This window comes from Schistocerca piceifrons, chromosome 6, assembly GCF_021461385.2.
Source record: "Schistocerca piceifrons isolate TAMUIC-IGC-003096 chromosome 6, iqSchPice1.1, whole genome shotgun sequence".
Lineage (NCBI taxonomy): Eukaryota > Metazoa > Arthropoda > Insecta > Orthoptera > Acrididae > Schistocerca > Schistocerca piceifrons.
This window is the reverse complement of record NC_060143.1, coordinates 16,196,054-16,218,467: the sequence shown is the minus strand read 5'-3', so window position 1 is coordinate 16,218,467 and position 22,414 is coordinate 16,196,054. Positions and strand designations below refer to the sequence as shown.

Sequence of the window (22,414 nt, the reverse complement as noted above, 5' to 3'; positions counted from 1 at the left end):
CCACAAACTTCGTTGGTGACATTAGTAAGTTAAATTTCAATGATGGTCTACAATTCCAATGATGGCTTTGTAAGCCAAAAACTGGATAACCTGAATAAATTAAGCCTGTTGAACAGAAACAGTATTGTGCTTTTCATTTAAGTGATTATCTTGGGGCAGCATTGTTCTCATGTTGTATGTAGTTTTTGATCACTATTTCATAGTTGAAATTCATCTTTGTTCAGACAAGAACATAAATAACATAAATAAAGACCATTTTAAGGAATTTGGAGAAACTGCCAGAGAATATTTGCCTGCTCTCTCTGGTCATAAAATCTGAATTCACAATCTCTTGGAAGAGAGAATAATGTTTCAATCCACATTAAATATAAATTTAAACAAGTAGCTTGTGGAAATTTCCAGTGACTTTGTGCTACAGAAACGTTAGTCATCGTCACCAATAAGTTTCTGGTCAATCTTAAAGGCGAAGTTCCCACTGCTACCAAATAAAGCCATAAAAACTTTGTTACCTGTCTCCATCAACATATTTGTACAAAAAGGCCTTTTCTTCCTACACTTATATAAAATATAAATGCAGAAACAAACTTCATGCTGAAAGTAATAGAAGAGTTCGTCAACTTCGGTGGTTCCTGACTTTAAAGTTGTATGCCTTGCAAAGCAGGTGCATCCTTCTCACTGAATTCCAAGAAAGGTTTCAATAAGTTAATTCCAAAACAAAAACTTATAGGTTAACAGAAAAGTGTAAAATACTTGACTGTTGCAAAGTAGGTCTATCCATTGAGGATATTAAACCATTTGCTTATAATTGAGATTTTCCCATCTTACAGCAAGCATGACTTTTTTATAAGTTGGGAGTTTGCAAATAACAGGTTCCTATGAAAAGAGGTCAGATGGCATTGCTCGTACTTACGAGGGGAGACCCAAAAGTAACAGGAATCGTAATGCTGCACGTCGTGTACTTTTAGTAGCAGGTTGCACCACCAGAGGGTTGTAGTAACAGCTCTGCTAAGTCATTCTGCCCCATGGCGTCACCCAACAGTGAGAAGTGTGGTTTCTTTGGCAGTTCTTTGAATGCGCGTACAGTGCAGACGTGACACGAGGAAATTGCTAGTTCTTACGAACAACGAGCGGAAGTGAAATTTTGTTTCTTGCTCAGCAAGAACGCAGCAAAAACTGTTGTGATGATTCAGACAACCTACAAAGACCATGCTCTTAGTAAAACACAAGTGTACGAATGGTTTTCTCGGTTTAAAAAGGGAGAAATGGTGGTTGAAGATCAGCGCCGTTCCAGTTGACCTTCAACTGCTCGAAGCAAAGACAACATCGACAAAATCTGTGATCTCATCAGTGAAGATCAACGCAGGACAATCGACCAACTCGAGAACATGTCCGGGTTGTCCTGGAGCTCAATTCGGTGCATCTTGACCATCGATTTGGGGATGCCAAGAGTGGCAGCAGCAAAATTCGTGCTGAAGCTTCTTACCGGAGATCAAAGGGGACGTCGCGTTCAAGCCTGTCTCGAAATGAAGGACGCGTTCATTTTTTCAATAAAATCATTACGGGTCATGGTGCTATGGGTACGATCCAGAAAGTAAACAACTGTCATCACAATGGAAGTCACCTGGCTCACCTCGACCAAAAAAAGCTCGACAAGTGAAATTGAATGTGAAAAAGATGTTGATCTGTTTTTTTTAAATCAAAGGGATCGTACACTCTGAATTTGTCCCTGAAAACCAGACAGTAAACCAACAATTCTGTTTGGAGGTTATGAAACGGCTTCGCAGAAGTTTGTCACGAAAACGTCTGGCTTTGTGGGATTCTAGCGTGTGGTTCCTGCATCACGACAACACTCCCGTGCACACGGCTCTCAGCGTTTGCCAGTTTTTGGCCTCAACAAAGACGACTACCTTGACCCACACGCCCTATTTGCTGGATTTAGCACCCTCGGACTTCTTCCTATTCCCGAGGATGAAAAGAGGCTTGAGAGGGAAGCATTTTACAAATGTGGAAGAAGTAAAATGCAATGTCATGAAAGTGCTAGCAGGTATCAAAGAGGATGAATTTAAAAGGTGCTTCGAACACTGGAATGAACGTTTGGACAAGTGTATTAATGCTAATGGAGAATACTTCGAAGGAGATTAAGGTTGTATTTGAAAACAATAAAGTATATGCTTTCTAGAAAGAAATTCTGGCTATTTTTGGGTCTCCCCTCGTATGTGCAACAGAATCAATGTGACATCACAGTTGTATGATACAGCCACAAAATTATCTGTTGGATGCAAATATATTTGTTAAAATTAAAAACTAAGGCAGTGAAGGAACACAAACAGCAAACTAGAAATTAATATGAAGCTTATTGAAAACTTTCTTGCTTCAAGCAAATAAAGAAATGTTTCTCTGCTCATATCATTACAATGGCCTCCTGGATTAATTTATTCCTGAAATGAGCTATTAATGAGTTTAGAGATTTATGATAGTGAAAACTGGATGTGGTGGAAATATATGTGAAACTTAGAATGGTATTGTAATGCACCATAATCAGGTCATTCAGATTTTCTGTAGGCATTCCATTATGTTTGTCGGCAATGAGAAGCCCAGCTCTACTAAATACCCTCTTGCTAGAGGCAGGTATACATAGATCTTATGAAACTATATGGTTCGACAGACCTTTTTGAGTCTCAAAGATCTATATGTACAATGTTGGAGCGGGGGAGAGTACATCTGGAAAGATGACATCAGTTTTGATCCAGTGACAGCGTATGTCACTTCATGATTTTAGATATACTAATAATGGTTGCAGTGTCATCGGCCAAAAGATAGTCTAGTGGCATAGCTACCAGATAGCTATCCATGTCTACCCTTTAACAGGGGATGCTGACTGGAAGAAGGCTCAGCATGCTGCAGATGTGTGAAGCAAGCAAGCAATCACGCCATGGGGACACACTCGTGCTTCCTACGGCCAACTGAGTGAGTTTGAAAAATATCAGATTGTGGCCTTCCGAGTGGTCGGATGATCCTTTTGGCGCATTGCCACACAAGTTGGATGTGCTGTGTGAGCTGTGCAATGATGCTGGTATTAGTGGCCATTTGAACATTCTCACACCTGTAGATGTGGCTCTGGATGTCCGCAAACTAGAGACTCCTGGTAGGATTGTCATATTGTAATGGCAGCAGTTGCAGATCATACAGCTACCGCAACACAGATAAAAGAGCTTGTGAGCCCAGACATATCAACATGAGCCCCGTCTTCCATTCACGCCTCAGCATCGACATGTACACCTTGACTGACGCTGACAGAGCATTACTTGGAAGATTTAATGGTGCACCATGGTTTACAGCAATGAAGACAGTCTTCCTGCATGCAAGTGTTGGTCGTTGGCATGTATACATAGATCTGGTGAGTGCTGCCTTGTAGACTGCATTCATTCTAGACATGGCTAGCACACTGGACTTGCATTCGAGAGGATGACGGTTCAATCCCGCGTCCAGCCATCTTGATTTAGGTTTTCTGTGATTTCCCTAAATTGCTCCAGGCAAATGCCGGGATGGTTCCTTTGAAAGGGCACGGCTGACTTCCTTCCCCGTCCTTCCCTAATCTGATGAGACTAATGACCTTGCTGTATGGTCTCTTCCCCCAAACAACCCAACCCATTCTAGACACACTGACTGCATCCCAGGCCTTATGGTCTTGGGTGTGATTAGCTGTAAATTTCGTTCACCATTTTTGTTTCTGGAGGGTACTGGTTGGTGCTGTCTTGTAGACTGCTTTCATTCTAGACACACTGACTGCATCGCAGGCCTTATAGTCTGGGGTGCGATTAGTGTAACTTTCGTTCACCATTTTTGTTTCTGGAGGGTACACTAACCAGTATGTTGTTAGACCCGTTCTTTCGCCATTCCTGCAACAGGATGGTGATGTGTTGTTCCAGTAGGATAATGCTCACCCACACACTGCCCGTGAAACTCAATGTGAATTGCAAGAAGTGCTGCAGCAACTTTCGTGGCCAGTATGATCCCAAGACTTGTCTCTAGTCAAGCAAGAGTGGGATATGATGGTACGAGAAGTGACTCATGTGACTCATCAACCAGCAACTCAACAGAACTATTTGAAAAGGTTGATCAGGCGTAGTGTAATGTATCCCAGGACAATATTCGCCATCTGTACAACTGACTGGATATCAGAGCCAGCACGTGCATTTCTGCCTGTGGAGGCTACGCCACATACTGATGTGAGTGTTTCAGTATTGGTCAATACGTGGTACCTCAGAACTTCTTGTGCTGTTGATCTGTTAGTGTAACCATTTCTTGTACATCATATGCAATGTTGCAGCAATTCGTTACTCATTCATTGCAGTAGCAGCAATGTGCATTATAATCTTCATTCACAAAATGTCTTAAATTGTTACTGTAATTTCCAATGCTATACGGACTTACCGTGAACAAAACTTTTAATATTTTGAAACTACTAATTCTTGTATAAGTCCCACTTGTTTGTATACTGGTAGATTGATATACAGTATTCTCATGGCCTGCTGAACTGGAAACTTCTGAAAGACACCTCCCCCCCCCCCTTCCCCCTCCTGAACAGACCTCGGAAGGCCCAATGGTACCGACTGACCGCTTTGTCATCCTCAGCCAATAGTCATCACTGGATGCAGATATAGAAGGAAGTGTGGTCACCATACCACTCTCCCAGTCAGTTTTCATGACTGGAGCCACTACTTCTAAGTCAAGTAGCTCCTCAATTGTCTTCACAAGGGGTGTGTGCACCCCACTTGTCCTACACTGCTTTGCAGACCCAGGCAGTGACCCATCCAAGTGCTAACCAAGCCCAAAAGAGCTTATCTTCAGTGATTTGACAGGAAATGGTATTACCATTGTGGCAATACTGGTGGCTAGATCTTTAAAAGGGTGTCCTTTTTTTCTGGCAGTGTATGTGAGGTCTGTTCATAAAATTCTGGAACTTTGTCCACAAATTTTTTCTGCACTTACTTTTTAATTATTGTGAATAGTCGCCTTTGCAATACTCTCCTCCACAGTTGATACACCACTCCCAATGCTGTTTCCACTTCCAGAAGGCAGTCTGGTATGCCTCTTGATGGATAGCATGAAGTGCTGTCTGTGAATTTTCTTTGTTGTTGTTGTTGTTGTGGTCTTCAGTCCTGAGACTGGTTTGATGCAGTTCTCCATGCTACTCTATCCTGTGCAAGCTTCTTCATCTCCCAGTACTTACTGCAATCTACATCCTTCTGAATCTGCTTAGTGTATTCATCTCTTGGTCTCCCTCTTCGATTTTTACTCTCCACACTGCCCTCCAGTGCCAAATTTGTGATCCCTCGATGTCTCAGAACATGTCCTACCAACCGATCCCTTCTTCTAGTCAAGTTGTGCCACAAGCTTCTCTTCTCCCCAATTCTATTCAATACTTCCTCATTAGTTATGTGCTCTACCCATCTAATCTTCAGCGTTCTTCTGTAGCACCACATTTCGAAAGCTTCTATTCTCTTCTTGTCTAAACTATTTATCGTCCATGTTTCACTTCCATACATGGCTCCACTCCATACAAATACTTTCAGATACGACTTCCTGACACCTAAATCGATACTCGATGTTAACAAATTTCTCTTCTTCAGAAATGCTTTCCTTGCCATTGCCAGTCTACATTTTCTATCCTCTCTACTTCGACCATCATCAGTTATTTTGCTCCCCAAATAGCACAACTCCTTTACCACTTTAAGCCTCTCATTTTCTAATCTAATTCCCTCAGCATCACCTGACTTAATTCAACTACATTCCATTATCCTCGTTTTACTTTTGTTGATGTTCATCTTATACCCTCTTTTCAAGACACTGTCCATTGCGTTCAACTGCTCTTCCAAGTCCTTTGCTGTCTCTGACAGAATTACAATGTCACTGGCGAACCTCAAAGTTTTTATTTCTTCTCCATGAATTTTAACACCTACTCCGAACTTTTCTTTTGTTTCCTTTACTGCTTGCTCACTATACAGATGGAATAGCACCGGGGAGAGGCTACAATCCTGTCTCACTCCATTCCCAACCACTGCTTCCCTTTCATGTCCCTTGACTGTTATAACTGCCATCTGGTTTCTGTACAAATTGTAAATAGCCTTTCGCTCCCTGTATTTTACCCCTGCCACCTTCAGAATTTGAAAGAGAGTATTCCAGTCAACATTGTCAAAAGCTTTCTCTAAGTCTACAAATGCTAGAAACGTAGGTTTGCCTTTCCTTAATCTTTCTTCTAAGATAAGTCGTAGGGTCAGTATTGCCTCACGTGTTCCAACATTTCTACGGAATCCAAACTGATCTTCCCCGAGGTTGGCTTCTACCAGTTTTTCCATTCGTCTGTAAAGAATTTGCGTTAGTATTTTGCAGCTGCGAGGGAATTTTGCCTATCTCATACATCTTGCTCACCAGATGGTAGAGTTTTGTCAGGACTGGCTCTCCCAAGGTTGTCAGTAGTTCTAAAGGAATGTTGTCTACTCCCGGGGCCTTGTTTTGACTTAGGTCTTTCAGTGCTCTGTTGAACTCTTCACGCAGTATCATATCTACCATTTTATCTTTATCTACCTCCTCTTCCATTTCCATAATATTGTCCTCAAGAACATTGCCCCTGTATAGACCCTCTATATACTCCTTCAACCTTTCTGCTTTCCCTTCTTTGCTTAGAACTGGATTTCCATCTGAGCTCTTGATATTCATGCAAGTGGTTCTCTTTTCTCCAAAGGTCTCTTTAATTTTCCTGTAAGCAGTATCTATCTTATCCCTCATGAGATAAGTTTCTACATCCTTAAATTTGTCCTCTAGCCATCCCTGCTTAGCCGTTTTTGCACTTCCTGTCAATCTCATTTTTGAGACGTTTGTATGCCTTTTTGCCTGCTTCACTTACTGCATTTTTGTATTTTCTCCTTTCATCAGTTAAATTCAGTATCTCTTCCGTTACCCAAGTGTTTCTACTAGCCCTCGTCTTTTTACCTACTTGATCCTCTGCTGCCTTCTGTACTTCGTCCCTCAAAGCTACCCATTGTTCTTCTACTGTATTTCTTTCCCCCATTCCTGTCAATTGTTCCCTTATGCTCTCCCTGAAATTCTGTACAACCTCTGGTTTAGTCAGTTTATCCAGGTCCCATCTCCTTAAATTCCCACCTTTTTGCAGTTTTTTCAGTTTTAATCTACAGTTAATAACCAATAGATTGTAATCAGAGTCCACATCTGCCCCTGGAAATGTCTTACGATTTGAAATGTGGTTCCTAAATCTCTGTCTTACCATTATATAATCTATCTGAAACCGTCTAGTATCTCCAGGCTTCTTCCATGTATACCACCTTCTTTTATGATTCTTGAACAAAGTGTTAGCTATGATTAAGTTATGCTCTGTGCAAAATTCCACCAGGCGGCTTCCTCTTTCATTTCTTAGCCCCAATCCATATTCACCTACTACGTTTCCTTCTCTTCCTTTTCCTACTGTCAAATTCCAGTCACCCATGACTATAAAATTTTCGTCTCCCTTCACTACCTGAATAATTTCTTTTATCTCATCATACATTTCATCAATTTCTTCATCATCTGCAGAGCTAGTTGGCATATAAACGTGTACTACTGTAGTAGGCGTGGGCTTCGTGTCTATCTTGGCCACAATAATACGTCCACTATGCTGTTTGTAGTAGCTTACCCGCACTCCTATTTTTTTATTCATTATTAAACCGACTCCTGCATTACCCCTATTTGATTTTGTATTTATAACCCTGTATTCAGCTGACCAAAAGTCTTGTTCCTCCTGCCACCAAACTTCACTAATTCCCACTATATCTAACTTTAACCTATCCATTTCCCTTTTTAAATTTTTTAACCTACCTGCCCGATTAAGGGATCTGACATTCCACGCTCTGATCCGTAGAACGCCAGTTTTCTTTCTCCTGATAACGACGTCCTCTTGAGTAGTCCCCACCCGGAGATCCGAATGGGGGACTATTTTACCTCCGAAATATTTTACCCAAGAGGACGCCATCATCATTTAATCATACAGTAAAGCTGCATGCCCTCGTGAAAAATTACGGCTGTAGTTTCCCCTTGCTTTTAGCCGTTTCTCAGTACCACAACAGCAAGGCCGTTTTGGTTAGTGTTACAGGGCCAGATCAGTCAATCATCCAGACTGTTGCCCCTGCAACTACTGAAAAGGCTACTGCCCCTCTTCAGGAACCACACGTTTGTCTGGCCTCTCAACAGATACCCCTCCGTTGTGGTTGCACCTACGGTACGGCTATCTGTATCGTTGAGGCACGCAAGCCTCCCCACCAATGGCAAGGTCCATGGTTCATCTCATCTAAAAGTCTACATGGGTCAGGTCTGTAGAGTGCGGAGGATGAAGCAGCACAATGATTTCACAGATGGTCTTTCTGGTCTTGACTCATGAGCCTTGGGATGAACTTGACAGCAACACAATGCATTCCAAGATACTGTGTAAGGATTTCATGACATGATCCAATTGAAATATTATATTCTTCTACAATCTCTCGGACAGTCACTCTTCGATTACCGTGCACAATTTCGTTGACATTCCTGACATGAGTGTCATCAATAGATGTCTAAGGGCGTGCTGAACAAGGGTCAGCTTTAACTTCCTTCCAGCCATTTTTAAACCATGTGAACCATTTTTAATACTGAGTACGGCTTAAGCACTCATCATTGTAGGCTTCCTGCATCATTTGGTGCGTGTCTATAAAGGATTTCTTGAGTTTCACGCAAATCTTGATGCAGACACATTGTTCCTCTAACTGTGCTATCTCAGAATTCACAAAATGTGCAACACAACATTCTACTCAGTACAGCACTGAACAGTCACTAACAGGCATACAACATGAAACTTCCAGCAGTTACTCATTAAATACAGATGCGTGCAGGGGGTGCCAACCTTATTTCGCTCCAACACAGCAGTGGCACGAAATTATGAATGTTCCGGAATTTTTTGAACAGACCTGCTACAGACTGAAGCAATGAATGAAAATTGGTACCAAGGCCAAGTTTTGAAACCAAGTCTTGTGCTTACTGGGCAGATGCACTAACCACTATGCCATTCTGGCACAATGGCCTTTCACAATTGCACAGATGACACTATCATGCCTCCGTCCGCAGTCCAAATTCCCATTGATGCCTTAGCCTATTGGTATACCCCTAAACTTAAACAGCATTGCAGAGGCTCTCCAACTGTATTGGAGTAGCACCTTGGCATCAAATGAAATGGTGGACCACGCTTGAAACCCAGGTGCAGATGCTGTAATCAAATGAAACTATATTGTTAAAGAGACATTTGTATGCAGGCTGAAGTGACAAATGAAAATTTGTACCAAGGCTGGGATTCAAACCCACGCCTCCAGATGGTAGTGGTAAGTGCAAGTGCCTAGTGAGCAGGAGACCTGGGTTCAAATCCCAGCCTTGGTACAAATTTTTATTTGTCACTTCGGTCTGCGTATATGCAGCATAGATACAGGAGCATCTACAGTATTGGAACACTGTCAGCTTTTGTAGTCTTTGTAGCCTCTTGAATACTTTCAGAAACTGTATTAATTTGACCTTCAGGTCCTGCCGGATACCTGAAGGAGCCACGAGCATTGTTCCTCATGCACTCTGTTCCCAGTAAAGTTGAACTTGACTAACCAAGATGCAGCCAAGAAAATGGAGCAATCAACCCCAGGCAGATAAATCTGCCGGAACACATGGCTCTATTTAAGACATTGATGGTCAATCACAACCTGCTCTTCAATGGCAGCCCTCCTGAGATCATTCAGTTTGTTAAGAGTATTCCAACAATAATACACCCCAAGTTTCAGTGGGTCCCATGCATGCTCAACCAGATTCATATCAGAATATACTGGTGGCCATGCCATTTGGTTAATACCTGCTACTCAGAGGAGGCATTCATGAGATAGGTGCAGTGTGCGCATGCATTGTGGTCTTTAAAGACAAATCCACCACTGAAATGTTGATCGCAGAGCAGGAGAATAAACCTGAGGACCCTTAACGGATAGTCTACAATCCACAAATTACCCTTTATATCAATGATAAGCATTCAAAATCTGTATGTGGTACTGGCCCAAAACACAACTGACCCACCTGCATACTGAATCCTGTGAGCCTGTTTGCTTGAAACATGCATGATACTCCCAATCTCCTTGCTGTTCTGCAACAATCAGACATCAGAAAATCTTGCATCCCATGGTGAAAAGAACCTAACACTATTGATCCAGGTTCCATTACAAGTGTTCCCTTGCCCACCTTCTCTGTAAACCATGGTATCAGGGGCTTATACCATTGTTTGTGATGGATGCCTTGATCCCAAAGTGATTGTATAGAGATGGTTGTATACTGTCAGGGTCAACAAAGCATTTCCAGTTTCCTCCAAAAAAAGGCAGTGCACAGCTATGTTGCATTCACTTACAGTTCCTATGAGTCGTAATTTGTAGTTACTGTTTGAATGACGTTGGTGTGGTGTACATGCTGTAGTGCCCCATCTTGGGTCCCATGTTATCTGTCTGCTACCAGTAGGTAGCAGTACTAGTAAGTTCTGCTAGAGTATTGGTTATTCTTCAAATTTTACTATCTGTTAATATAGTGTTAAACCAGATATCACAAGAGACAAATTTGGGACTATGCTGTTGAATGTGCACATAATATTCCACTTTGAAAATTTATTTCATTGACACACCAGGTGCCACATAAAGCATTTGTGTAACAGTGTATATTGCAAAAATGAAACAGCAGGTATCTATCTGCTGAAACACCAGAAAAAAACTCTCACTCTCTCTCTCACTCTCTCTCTCTCTCTCTCTCTCTCTCTCTCTCTCTCTCCCTCCCTCTCCCTCCCTCCCTCCCTCCCTCCCTCCTGCTTGCGGGAGGGTTGTTATTTCAGAATTTGTTAACTCTGAGGATAGACTTTGTCCAAGTGCATATCAATGATTTAAATCATGCTTCAAATCAGCCACTCAGTATCTCAATTGTATGGTGACAGATATGGCACTTGTACTCATATTATTTGTATTCCACACAAGACTTTTCATTATTGTATTTACATCTTTTTAAGAAAATTCGTGTCAGTATCAGTAGTGTTCCTAAATTTCTCTGGAACTCAAATTTATCTTCCTGAAAATCAGCTTCTATTACTCTTCCACTCTTCTGCAGATAATCTTTGTTTTACAACCACAACACATTAAACTGATGGCTGAGTAATATTCTCACCTTTCAGCTGTGGTATTCGGATTAATACTTTCTTTTTGAGGGAAGTCTGGGGGTAGTGTGCCAGTCTCCCACATCCTATGTATCAGATGAAACAATTTTGTTATGGCTGATTCCCCAAAGAACTTTAATAATTCTGAGGGAATTTTATGTACTCCGAGTGTATATTTTTATTTTAACTTACTAGGTCTTTCGTTACTCTGTCAATTTCTTCTCACAGTGTTACACCACACATCTCATTTCCATCCATTGCCTCTTCCCTTTCTATAATATTGTCTTTTAAGTTTGTCTTCTTAATGTAGTACACTTTCTATATATTCCTTCCACCTTTTAGCCTTCCCTTCTTTGCTTAGTACTGTGTTGCTATCTAAGCTACTGATGGTCATACAGCTGCTTCTCTTTTTTCCAAAAAATTTCCTGTAAGTGCTATCTCGCTTTTCTGTAGACACCCATGCCGCTACAGCTTCTCATATAATCATTCTTGTTTTCTCACTTTGCATTTTCTGTTAATCTCTTGTTTTGGGTGTCCACATTCTGTTCTATCCACTTAATTTTTAAATTTTCTCCTTTCATCAATTAAATTTATGCTCTTATGTAATATCCAAGGTTTTCTAGTGGGCCTTGTCATCCTGCATAGTTTTTTTGTTTGCTTTCTTCACTGTTTCATGTCTCAAAGCTAACTATCATTACCATCAAATGCATTAACCACATAAAAAGGCAACTACACACTTGCATCTGATTGGGTGCGTGACCCATAGATGTGTGTCACAGCACAGCTATTTGACTAGCATTCAAGCTGCAGGTTTCTCCCCCATTTTAAGCACATGTTCTACCCACTCCCACAACACACACACACACACACACACACACACACACACACAAAAGCTTTCATTCCATAGACTCGCTCGGAGAGCAGTCTCAGATCACCAGCGCTGTATTAAAAGTATAATGCAGCATTTATTATTGACATATATTTTCTTATGTCATTTATTTTTGAGGGTGATTTTAATATAAAATACATTTGGCAGCATGATTGTGCTTAAATCTGCTTTCTGTGTAACACATTTTCTGCTTTTCGTAGGAACTATCATATGGCAGACACATTTGCTGCCATACTAATAGCAGTCATGATGTGTGCAACTATGTTGCCTATGAGTGTCTATACTGGGAAAGTGCTTTTGCAGGTAAGTTTTATCATATTACATATTTTGGTTTCTGTTTGAAGTATCAGTAGCTAGAACTCAACAGTAAATCTGAAGTTTATGCTGCGTGACAGAACAATATTTGGAGATTATTAAAATGGTTATAGACTTAATTCTTCTATGTATTATTTGTGCCAATAAGTTTATGCAGCAATGTTAGATCTGTGTGCAAATGTGAAGGTATTATATTATTTAATGAGCATTTGGTACAAGATGAATCAAATGTGATCGTACCTCAGACTGTGCTATGTAACTGGATAGTACCTCACTGAAATGTTTGCAAAGAATCTTTGATATTCTTATGTCCTTCCCCCTCCCTGCCCCATGCATCCACCTTATCCCACCACCCATGCAGATTGCAGCTCCTGTTGGACATGGTAGCAGCCTGCGGTCCAGCCACAGCAGCCAGTGACAGTGGTCATATGTGTGCGAGTTGTGCTTGTGTGAATGTGTGTGTGTTTTCTATTATGGCCATTTGGCTGAAAGCTCAAATGTATAGCAGTCTTTTCATTGTTGCCTCTCTGTGACTCAGTATCTTCTCTGTTTGGTGAGTAGCAGTCTATTCATTTCATAATAATGTTGTTAGTCCATCCTGGACTTTCCATTGTTTAATTAATCACTTGTTTTGGGTGATTTTAGGGTCCTTCAGTTTTTTTACTTCATTCATTTTTCCAAAGTCAGATTTTAGTATTTGAATGTATCCAACATGTTTAGATGAGGAGATGTATAGGTTTATTTTCTTTTCGAATTTTTTCCACAAGATATATTTGAATCATATTCCATTTGTATATATAGAAAAAATGTTAATTTTCTGCTAACACAAGTTATTTAGTTTCTTTTTTGTGTGTTGATTGTGTCATTAATTTCAATTTATTGACTCTTTTCTTTTTCTTAAAAATTATCCCCCAATATGCATCTAAAGAGTGTAGGTGAAAGTGTGTCTCCTTACTTTGAATTACTCTGTATTCTGAATGATTTAAGAATTTTCCTGAGAAATTTTACTTTAGATTTGTTATTTGTGAGCGATTGTTTTTGAAGTTTATCAGTTTGTTATTTACCTTGAATTTGTAGCATGTAGAGCAGGTTTTAGTACACACACTGGGGTGGCAAAAGTCATGGAATAATGATATGCACATATACAGATGGCGGTAGTGTCGTATACACAAACTATAAAAGGGTAGTGCATTAGTGGAGTTGTCATTTTATTCAGGTGATTCATATGGAAAGGTTTCCACTGCTTATTGTCAAAAGTATGATCATAAGGGGTCTCAAGGGAAATTTGTGACTGGATTGAGGACTTTTTGGTAAGAAGGACACAGCCTGTTATCTTGGATGGAGAGTCATCAACAGATGCAGAAGTAACTTCGGGTGTGCCCCAGGGAAGTGTGTTGGGTTGGGTCCCTTGCTGTTCATATTGTATATTAATAACATCGCTGACAATATTAATAGTAAAATCTGGCTTTTTGCAGATGATGCAGTTATCTATAATGAAGTACCGTCTTGAAAAAAGCTGCATAAATATTCAGTCACATCTTGATAAGATTCCAACGTGGTGCAGAGAATAGAAACTTGCTATAAATGTTCAGAAATATAAAATTTGCACTTGACAAAATGAAAAAAATGTAGTATCCTATGACCATAATATCAATGACTCACTGTTGGAATCAGTCAACTTGTACAAATACCTGAGTATAACACTTTGTAGGTATATGAAATCGAATGATCAAATTGTTTCAGTCGTGGGTAAAGCAGGTGGTAGAATTTGGTTTATTGGTAGAATACTGGGGAAGTGCAATCAGTCTACAAAGCAGGTGGATTACAAATCATTGCATGACTGGTTCTAGAATATTGCTCATATGTGTGGGATCCATACCAAATAGGACTAACAGGGGATACTGAATGTATACAGAGAAGGGCAACATGAATGGTCACACATTAGTTTAATCTATGGGAGAGTGTCACAGCAGTACTGAAGGAACTGAAATGGCAGACTCTTAGAGACAGATGTATACTGTCCCGAGAAAGTCTATTAACAAAGTTTCAAGAACCGGCTTTATATGATTACTCTAGGAATATACTAAAACCTCCTACTTATTGCTCACATAGGGATCATGAGGATAAGATTTGAATAATTACTGCATGTACAGAGGCATTCAGACAATTATTCTTCGCGCACTCCATACATGAATGGAACAGGAAGAAACCCTAATAACAGGTACGATGGGGCGTATCCTCTGCCAACAAAGCATTGTGCAAGCTGGTGGTGGCTCCATAACGGTGTGGGCTGTGTTTACAAAAATGGACTGGACCCTCTGGTTCAACTGAACTGATCATTGACTGGAAATGTTTATGTTCATCTACTTGGAGACAATTTGCAGTCGTTTATGGACTTAAATGACATCGTGTCACTGGGCCATAGTTATTCGTAAATGGTTTGAAGACTGTTCTGGATAGTTCAAGTGGATGATTTAGCCACCCGGATCACCTGTCATGTATCCCATCAAATATTTGTGGGACATAATCGAGAGGTCATTGACGCACAATGTTCTGCACCAGCAGCACTTTCACAATTGTGGCTGGCAAGGGAGGCAGGGTACACGGGACTTCCAACGACTTGTTGAGTCCATGCCACTTCGAGTTGCTGCACTATGCCTGTCAGAAAGAGGTCTGGCATGATATATTAGGAGGTATCCCATGACTTTTTTTTTTTTAGAATATTATGTTCTTTAAAATTCTATAAATGTGGTTTCTGCATAACCTTTCTTTGTAGATTTTATCCTGATATTCCAGTTTTTATCAATATGATTTTCCACTCTGCTTCATATTGCACTAACATGGGATTTTGTGAGTTTTAGAATCAGGGTGACTCCCCTACAATTGTTTGTACTTGTTTTACCTGTCTCTTTAGAAACTGATAAATTTTGACCACGTGAAAAACTGTTAAGTTAGAATGTTAAGGATGATGGGAGATGGGAGAGGGTGGCTACATGAACAGTGTATTTCCTGTATTGAAATATGATGATGATGATGATGGATTATCAAACATATCCAGTCATCAGTTTTCTATCCCCCTAGTTTGTATGGTTTGCTTCTGAAAGTTTGTTATGTGCCGTTTTCTGTAGATTCTTTGTTTCCTTTTTTAATTTTTAAGTTGTTGATTCTTCTAAATTAGGTGGTGCAGAGTTTACATCTTGTTTGTCAACTGTTTGGAAGATTGGTCTTCTTTTGGATGCTACAAAGTTGAGAAGTTAGCTTAGTAATAAACGTGTAGTGAAAAATTATTTGCATTGTCAAATTCAGGTCCCAAGTTTCTTTTCTCGATCAAAATTCTTCAAGAGTGAGGTTTATTTAATATTTTGTAAGGCATATTGTGTTATTCCTTTGAAATGCCTCTTCAACTTTCTATGTCTTATTGAATGTTATGTTGTGGCATTTTTAAAATGTTTTTGCATTTGGTTTTTAACATTTTGTGTTTTTCTTTGATTTTATTCTTGTAAAATTTCTGTTATCTGGGAGTTCGTTACACCCTTTATTTCACTAAATGTGATTCATACATGTTCTCTGAATTTTTTTCTCCTAACATGTACTGGCAATTTTTTTTCACCTATCTCCCTGCCCCTCCTTTAGATTTATTCGAAACTTCCATTGTTGATTTCTTCTAATTATTTTGTATGATTAATTGAAGCTGTATGCTATCAATCTTTATTTTTAATTTTTGGCTACAGTGAAAAATGTTTTGAGATGAAAATAATAAATAAAAATTGGCCACATGCAAGTAGGACTCGCGCTCTGAGGGTTCTTTAGAAACTTAATTATCTCTAAGGACAGTCCATCCATCCCGGGAATCAAGAATCTTGATGATTGTTGCCTGTTGATTCTAGTAAGATAACGGCCCCAGGAATTCCGAGACTTGCGAGAGTGTTTTAATTTTAATTTTGATGTTGGATAACAAATGACAAAAAAGTATTTTTGTATTATATAACCTCAGATTAACCCTTCTCAGATTTTGTTTCTTTACTTGTACTGTTAAATGCTGCTTCTTACCAAATTTCATGATTCTAGGTCAAAGGTAAGTATCCTACAGGTTTTAATGAGAGGGTTTGCGACAACACGTGACATAAATGGCTGTGTCTTTTGATTGCTTTGACTTTGAAACTTACGTTTATTACATTGCCAAGTTACTTTAGTATGTAACATAAATTTGAGCGTAATACGTATACCCGTTCCTGAGAAGAAGGGTTCTTGACATACAGACAGACAGACAGACAGGCAGGCAGTCAGAAACAAATGACAACTTTTTTCATGTGAGATAATTACAAATCAACCATTTTCAGATTTTTTTCCCTTTAGTTATCCTGGAAACCTTGCTTCTTGTCCAGTTTCATCATTAGAGATCAATGGGAAGCACCCTACAGGTTTTCAAGATTGAGTTTGTGAGTATCAAATAATGTGACATAAATGGTTGTCCTTTTGGTTGCATCAAATTGTTTCACTGCCAGTTGGCCTTACACGTTAGTATGAGGCATAAATTTCAACTTGATATGTGTACCCATTCCTGAGGAAAAGGGATTTTAACAGTCTGCTGGGTGGACAGATGGACAACAAAATGATGCTATAAGGATTTCATTTTTACCAAATGAGGTACAGAACCCTGAAAATGAGAAAAGGGAACCACTCATCTACAACTGAATGATGTGTGGTAGTTAGACACATGTAGTAGCATAGAAGAAAGTGGACATTAATTTTAGACTGAAGGATTTACAAAGCTGTATTGATTGATTGATTGTCAACAGTTTATTTTTCTCATTTTGTAAGTGGCAGACACTCTACCATTATCTGTAATGACACTTTTTTTTTATGAGAAGCTTTATTTTTTAATTGTTGTCATGATTGTATTACTCCTTTGGATTCTTCCCTTTTTTGTTAGTTGCCACTATTGATTGAGACATGACAGTTGATTCAAGTGTATTATCTGTTTATGTATTCAGATGTCAAAAATGATAGTCATCCAAAAGAGGACAAATTTAGTGACAGATTTCAATATTTTTCTGTTGACAGAGATATCAATCTCACCAGTTCTGAGATTACATGTGTTTCCCATGATCCTTGTGCCAGGTTTCTTTTTGAAGCACGTACAAGTTATCCACATATCTTGTATATCTCCCATAATATTTGTTTCTGGTATTACAAGGATTAGACTGTTGTATTTTTAGAATGTTTTGTTTTTCCAACATGTGGTTTAATTTACTGATCTTTACATGGAATTAATGTTGAGTATTCCAAAAGTGTTCTATTTCGTTTTTATTTTAGACTTTGATGGTGATCCTGTCTGTTTGTAGTGCTTGTGGTATTAAAAAAATCCTTGAGGACAATTGTGTTGCTTTTTGCAAAGTTTTGTTTTCCTTTGTTATTACCACCTGCAGTACTTTTCTTTTTGAAAATTTCCCTCATACTTTTTTTATTAGTTTCAGTTTAGAAAATCAAAAGAAATGCTCTACTTCAGTAGCACCATTAGAACTGTAAGTCCCAGAGCATATTTAAACAGCTGTTGCTAATGTGGAGAGGTGATGCTGATCAGAGTACCACATAATATTTAAGACACACACATCTCCACACATCTCTTCTCAAATCCACCATGAAGACTGACACATTTGGCTTGGGCACAAAATGGCCAAATTTTTTAATATCAATATGGCACTGGGAAGTCTCCGGTGGAGTAGAAAAAAATTGAAGGGAGTGAAGGTAACAACTCACTATATAGTAGAGATATTGAGTTGTCGATAGGCACAAAAACAAGTGTTCAGAGAACATGTGCAAGCATGCACGCACGCACGCACACACCCCCCCACCCCCACCCCCACCCCCACCCCCACCCCACACACACACACACACACACACACACACACACACACACACACACACACACACGTGTGTGTGTGTGTGTGTGTGTGTGTGTGTGTGTGTGTTTCCACATGAGCAGGAGTCATCTGAAAGCCAAGCGCAATTCTCAGTCTCGTTAATGTGTCTTTTGGGACCCAGTGCCTCAACCATATGATGACTTGTGGGATGCTTTACACCTTGCTAACAAAGCCAAACAATATAATGTATTCTAAACACATCAACAAAAAATTGAAGTAGCAAACTTGGTGGATCACTGTTTAAGACACTGGATTCTCATTCAGGAGGAGCAGGGTTCAGTTCCCAATTGAGATGTTTATATTTTCCCACCTCCGTGTTGCAAATGTTTTGAGTGAAATGCCCAGTCGATGCGCTTTTGTTTTCACCTCAATTCTACCAACATTGAGAGTTGTTTAGTTCTCGGGGTTTTGTAAAATTCCTGGATTCATGTCTCGTTGCTGTGCAGCCTATGAAAAGGATTGCAGAAAACTCCCAAATAAATTCCAAAGTACAGTGCAGTTTTAATACCAATATATTTCCAGGACTCTGGTGTCCGAGCCTGGTGAACTGTACCTGTTACATCACATGTACCCAAAGTTGACATCAAACGACACAGTGTTCACAACAATCAACAAACGAGTGAGCCTACAATACATTTGCTCGCAACCCTAGCCAAAAGAACGAGTGCCCCAAGGCGCCTGCGTGACCTCTATTTATACTTTTGTTAACAATTACCTACAATGAAATTTACAATTTTATGTAAAACCACAATTAAAAGTTAAACCGAATATGAGATACACATTGCTAAAAATTTACAATCTTAGTGCTGAACAAGGTGAACCTATTTTCAACTTAGTTATGAGTTAATATAACATTTTCTGACCAATTATGTTACAGGTGACAATTACATTTCTAAATTTGTTTATAACAAATCAACTAGTGCCCGAATTTTAGTGCTTATATATATTGGAGATTCAATTGACATGCTTTATTTATGTGTTCTATCTAATTTGCTGTAGTAATTTTATACTGATAGGTTTACTGGTACATCCTGACCATGTGCTACATTTCTTTCGATTAGTTAAAGTATTAATTTCGCATTTATATTATGTTTCTCACATAAGACCAATGTTAATCAGCAAAGCATCGTTTTTGAATTATATGTATACTGAAATAGTGGTTATTTTTGTATGTAATTTGGAAACAGATCACTTTACAATTGGACAATTAGGACTGGTGTTTATCTTTAATGCACTCCGAGCGGTGCTGATAGGTAGCGATGAGATACAGTAATATTTCACAATCCAGCCCTCCGGAGCTGAGTTTTCTGTAGTTTTCCTCTATAGCTCAAGGCAAATGCAAAGATTGTTCCTGTGAAGACGAGCCAATTTCCTTCCCTATCAGGACTCACAACCTTACTAGTTTAGTCCCTTTAAACAACAAACCAACCAACCTTCCATACCCCGGCCCAGTTCAGACATCTATCCATTTCTAATTACCCGGTCTCTTAATAAACTGGACTCTTCCTTCACTTAATATGCAGCAATTTTCTGATGGTTCTCAGCAATGTGGAAGGAACTGGGAAGGAGAGTAGGTTTATATGTCACGAGCTACCTTGCTTCTTTATGAAGAAGGATGTTGAAAAACATCTTTTTATCTACCAGAAAAATTTAGTTTCTGCAATTATGAAAAATAATGGTTTAATGGTATCAGTTTGATTATCACAGCAATGGAAATAGTATATTTTAGAGTGACTGATTGTTTGAACACATTTAATCTCAGTTAACAAAAATAATTTAGAGCGCTAGACTTTGGTTGTCATTGTGTAGAAACTGTTGTATCATTTTAATTTAGTAATCATTGAATATATATCTGTACCTGAGAGGTATAGGAGGAGAAGTCCAGTGCCCACCGTTTTAACCTTCTTTCTAATATCCACTCATTGCTTCACTTGTTATACAGCATTTGCCCAATTTAGGCAGTGCTAAAAGGCTGTATGTCAGTTTAACATATCTTAAATCAGTCATTGGTTGGATCAAAACTCAACTATTGGTTGGACCATAACTCAATCATTGGTTGGAGCATAACTTCCCAGTGTGTGGGAATTGAAAATATTGTGTAAGTTGAAACTGTGGGAATTGGACTTATACCTCTTCACCTCTCAGGCATGGATGTATGGTTTTTATACATGAACACTGGAGTACAATTGCCAAAATTCAGTTTTCTTACACAATTTTATAAGAATTTTTTGATAAACATATTTTGTTGTAACATTTATTTTGTTTGCTTTTAGACAACACCTTCACATGTGATTGGGCAGCTTGACAAATGCCTTAGAGAGTCTTTAACCATCGATGGTGTGCTTGAGTTTCGAAATGAACATTTCTGGACACTTTCATTTGGAAAAATGGTAAAATTATTGTTATATTTTATGCTGCTTATTATTTCAAAGAACACTATTGTTGAGGTAAATATCTATGCTATGAAAATGTTCCTGTGCAGTGATAGTAATTTCATTGGTATGACATTTTATGTGAAGGTGGTTTTTGTGAACCAGTGGCATTGTATTCCCTTTCAGCTCAAAAAATATAATTAATCTGTTCCAGTTAGTGTACTGTATTTGTGCATAAAGTCAGTTGTTCCTGCGCAGGAGTGTAGCATTTGTCCCATTAGGCAGCTTCATACTGTTTAATCTTTTTTGTACAACCAATCAAAAAAGAAATCTCCATCTTACAGCTTATGTATCACTAAGTTTTGCTCAATTCTTTGTACTTGCCATACATGTACGTTGATAAGCGATTCATGACTAATATTCAAGAGACTGATGTCCATGGGATCTTGTCCATTAAAGCAACAATCAACGTCCCATATATAACAAAGTCACACTCAGATTTGAGGCAATAACCAATAAATGTAACAAAGCTGCTGTCTTGCATAGATTTAAAGCTGTAGTGATTTTTATCTGTCTGAGGAAAAAAAATGTCTACATACCAGTTACTAGGGACCTGAAAAATAGGAATTTTGTCATAAATGTGAATATAGAGGTGAATTCTACATCAGAATGCAAAAAACATAAAATTACCCAATAAAGGCTGTTTCATAAGACATGTTATCCCAATGAACTATTCAATCACAGACAGTTTGAAGTAGCTTTATTTACAGTGTGTAAACATAAAAAATGTAACACATTTCATTGTACAAGTCATTAGGTTTTGTTCCCGTTCCATTGGTGTATGGAATACGAGAAGAATGATTGTTTAAATGCCTCTGTATGTGCTAGACTTAATCTAATCTTGTCCTCATGATCCCTATGTTAGCAATATGTAGGGTGGTGTGTATACCTAGAGTCATTATTTCAAGCTGGTTCTTGAAAGTTTGTAAGCAAGCTTTCTCAGGGCTCTTCAAGAGTCTGCCAGTTAAGTTTCTTCATCATCTCTGTGACACCCTCCCATGGGTCCAAGAAACCTGTGATCATTTCTGTTGCCCTTCTCTGTATATGTTCAGTATCCCCTGTTAGTGCGAGTTCCATACACTTGAATAATATTCTAGAATGGATTGCGTGACTGATTTGTAAGCGGTTTCTTTTGTAGACTGATTGTACTTCCCCATTTTCTACCAGTAAACTAAATTCTACCATCTGCTTTACCCACAACAGAGTCTAGGTGATCTTTCCATTTCATATTCTAAAAAGTGTTATACTCAGGTATTTGTTTAAGATGGCTGATTCCAGCTATGACTCATTGATGTTATAGTAATAGAATACTATGTTTTTTCGTTTTGTGAAATGCACAGTTTTACATTTCTAAACTTTTAATGCAAGTTGCCAATCCCTGCACCACTTTGGAATTTTATCAAAATCTGACTGAACATTTAAGCAGCTTCTTTCAGACAGTACTTAATTATAGATAAATGCATGATCTGCAGAAAATCTGAGGTTACTGTTAATATTATCCACAAGGTCATAAACATACACCATGAACAGAAAGGGTCCCATCACACTTCCATGGGGCACATCCGAATTTACTTTTACATTTGTCATCAAAACCCCATCCTTGATAACTTGCCAG

At 39.0% G+C, this 22,414-nt stretch overlaps 1 protein-coding gene across 2 annotated transcripts in view; it reads left to right on the top strand.

Moving 5' to 3' along the window:
- Positions 1-22,414, top strand: part of LOC124802537 (zinc transporter 6-A-like) — a 108,753-nt gene that overhangs the window by 78,685 nt on the left and 7,654 nt on the right. For both annotated transcript variants that reach the window (XM_047263395.1, XM_047263394.1), the window contains 2 exons: positions 12,329-12,431; positions 20,641-20,757. In XM_047263395.1, the coding sequence (XP_047119351.1) occupies positions 12,329-12,431; positions 20,641-20,757 (220 nt within the window). The remainder of the gene's footprint in view (positions 1-12,328; positions 12,432-20,640; positions 20,758-22,414) is intronic.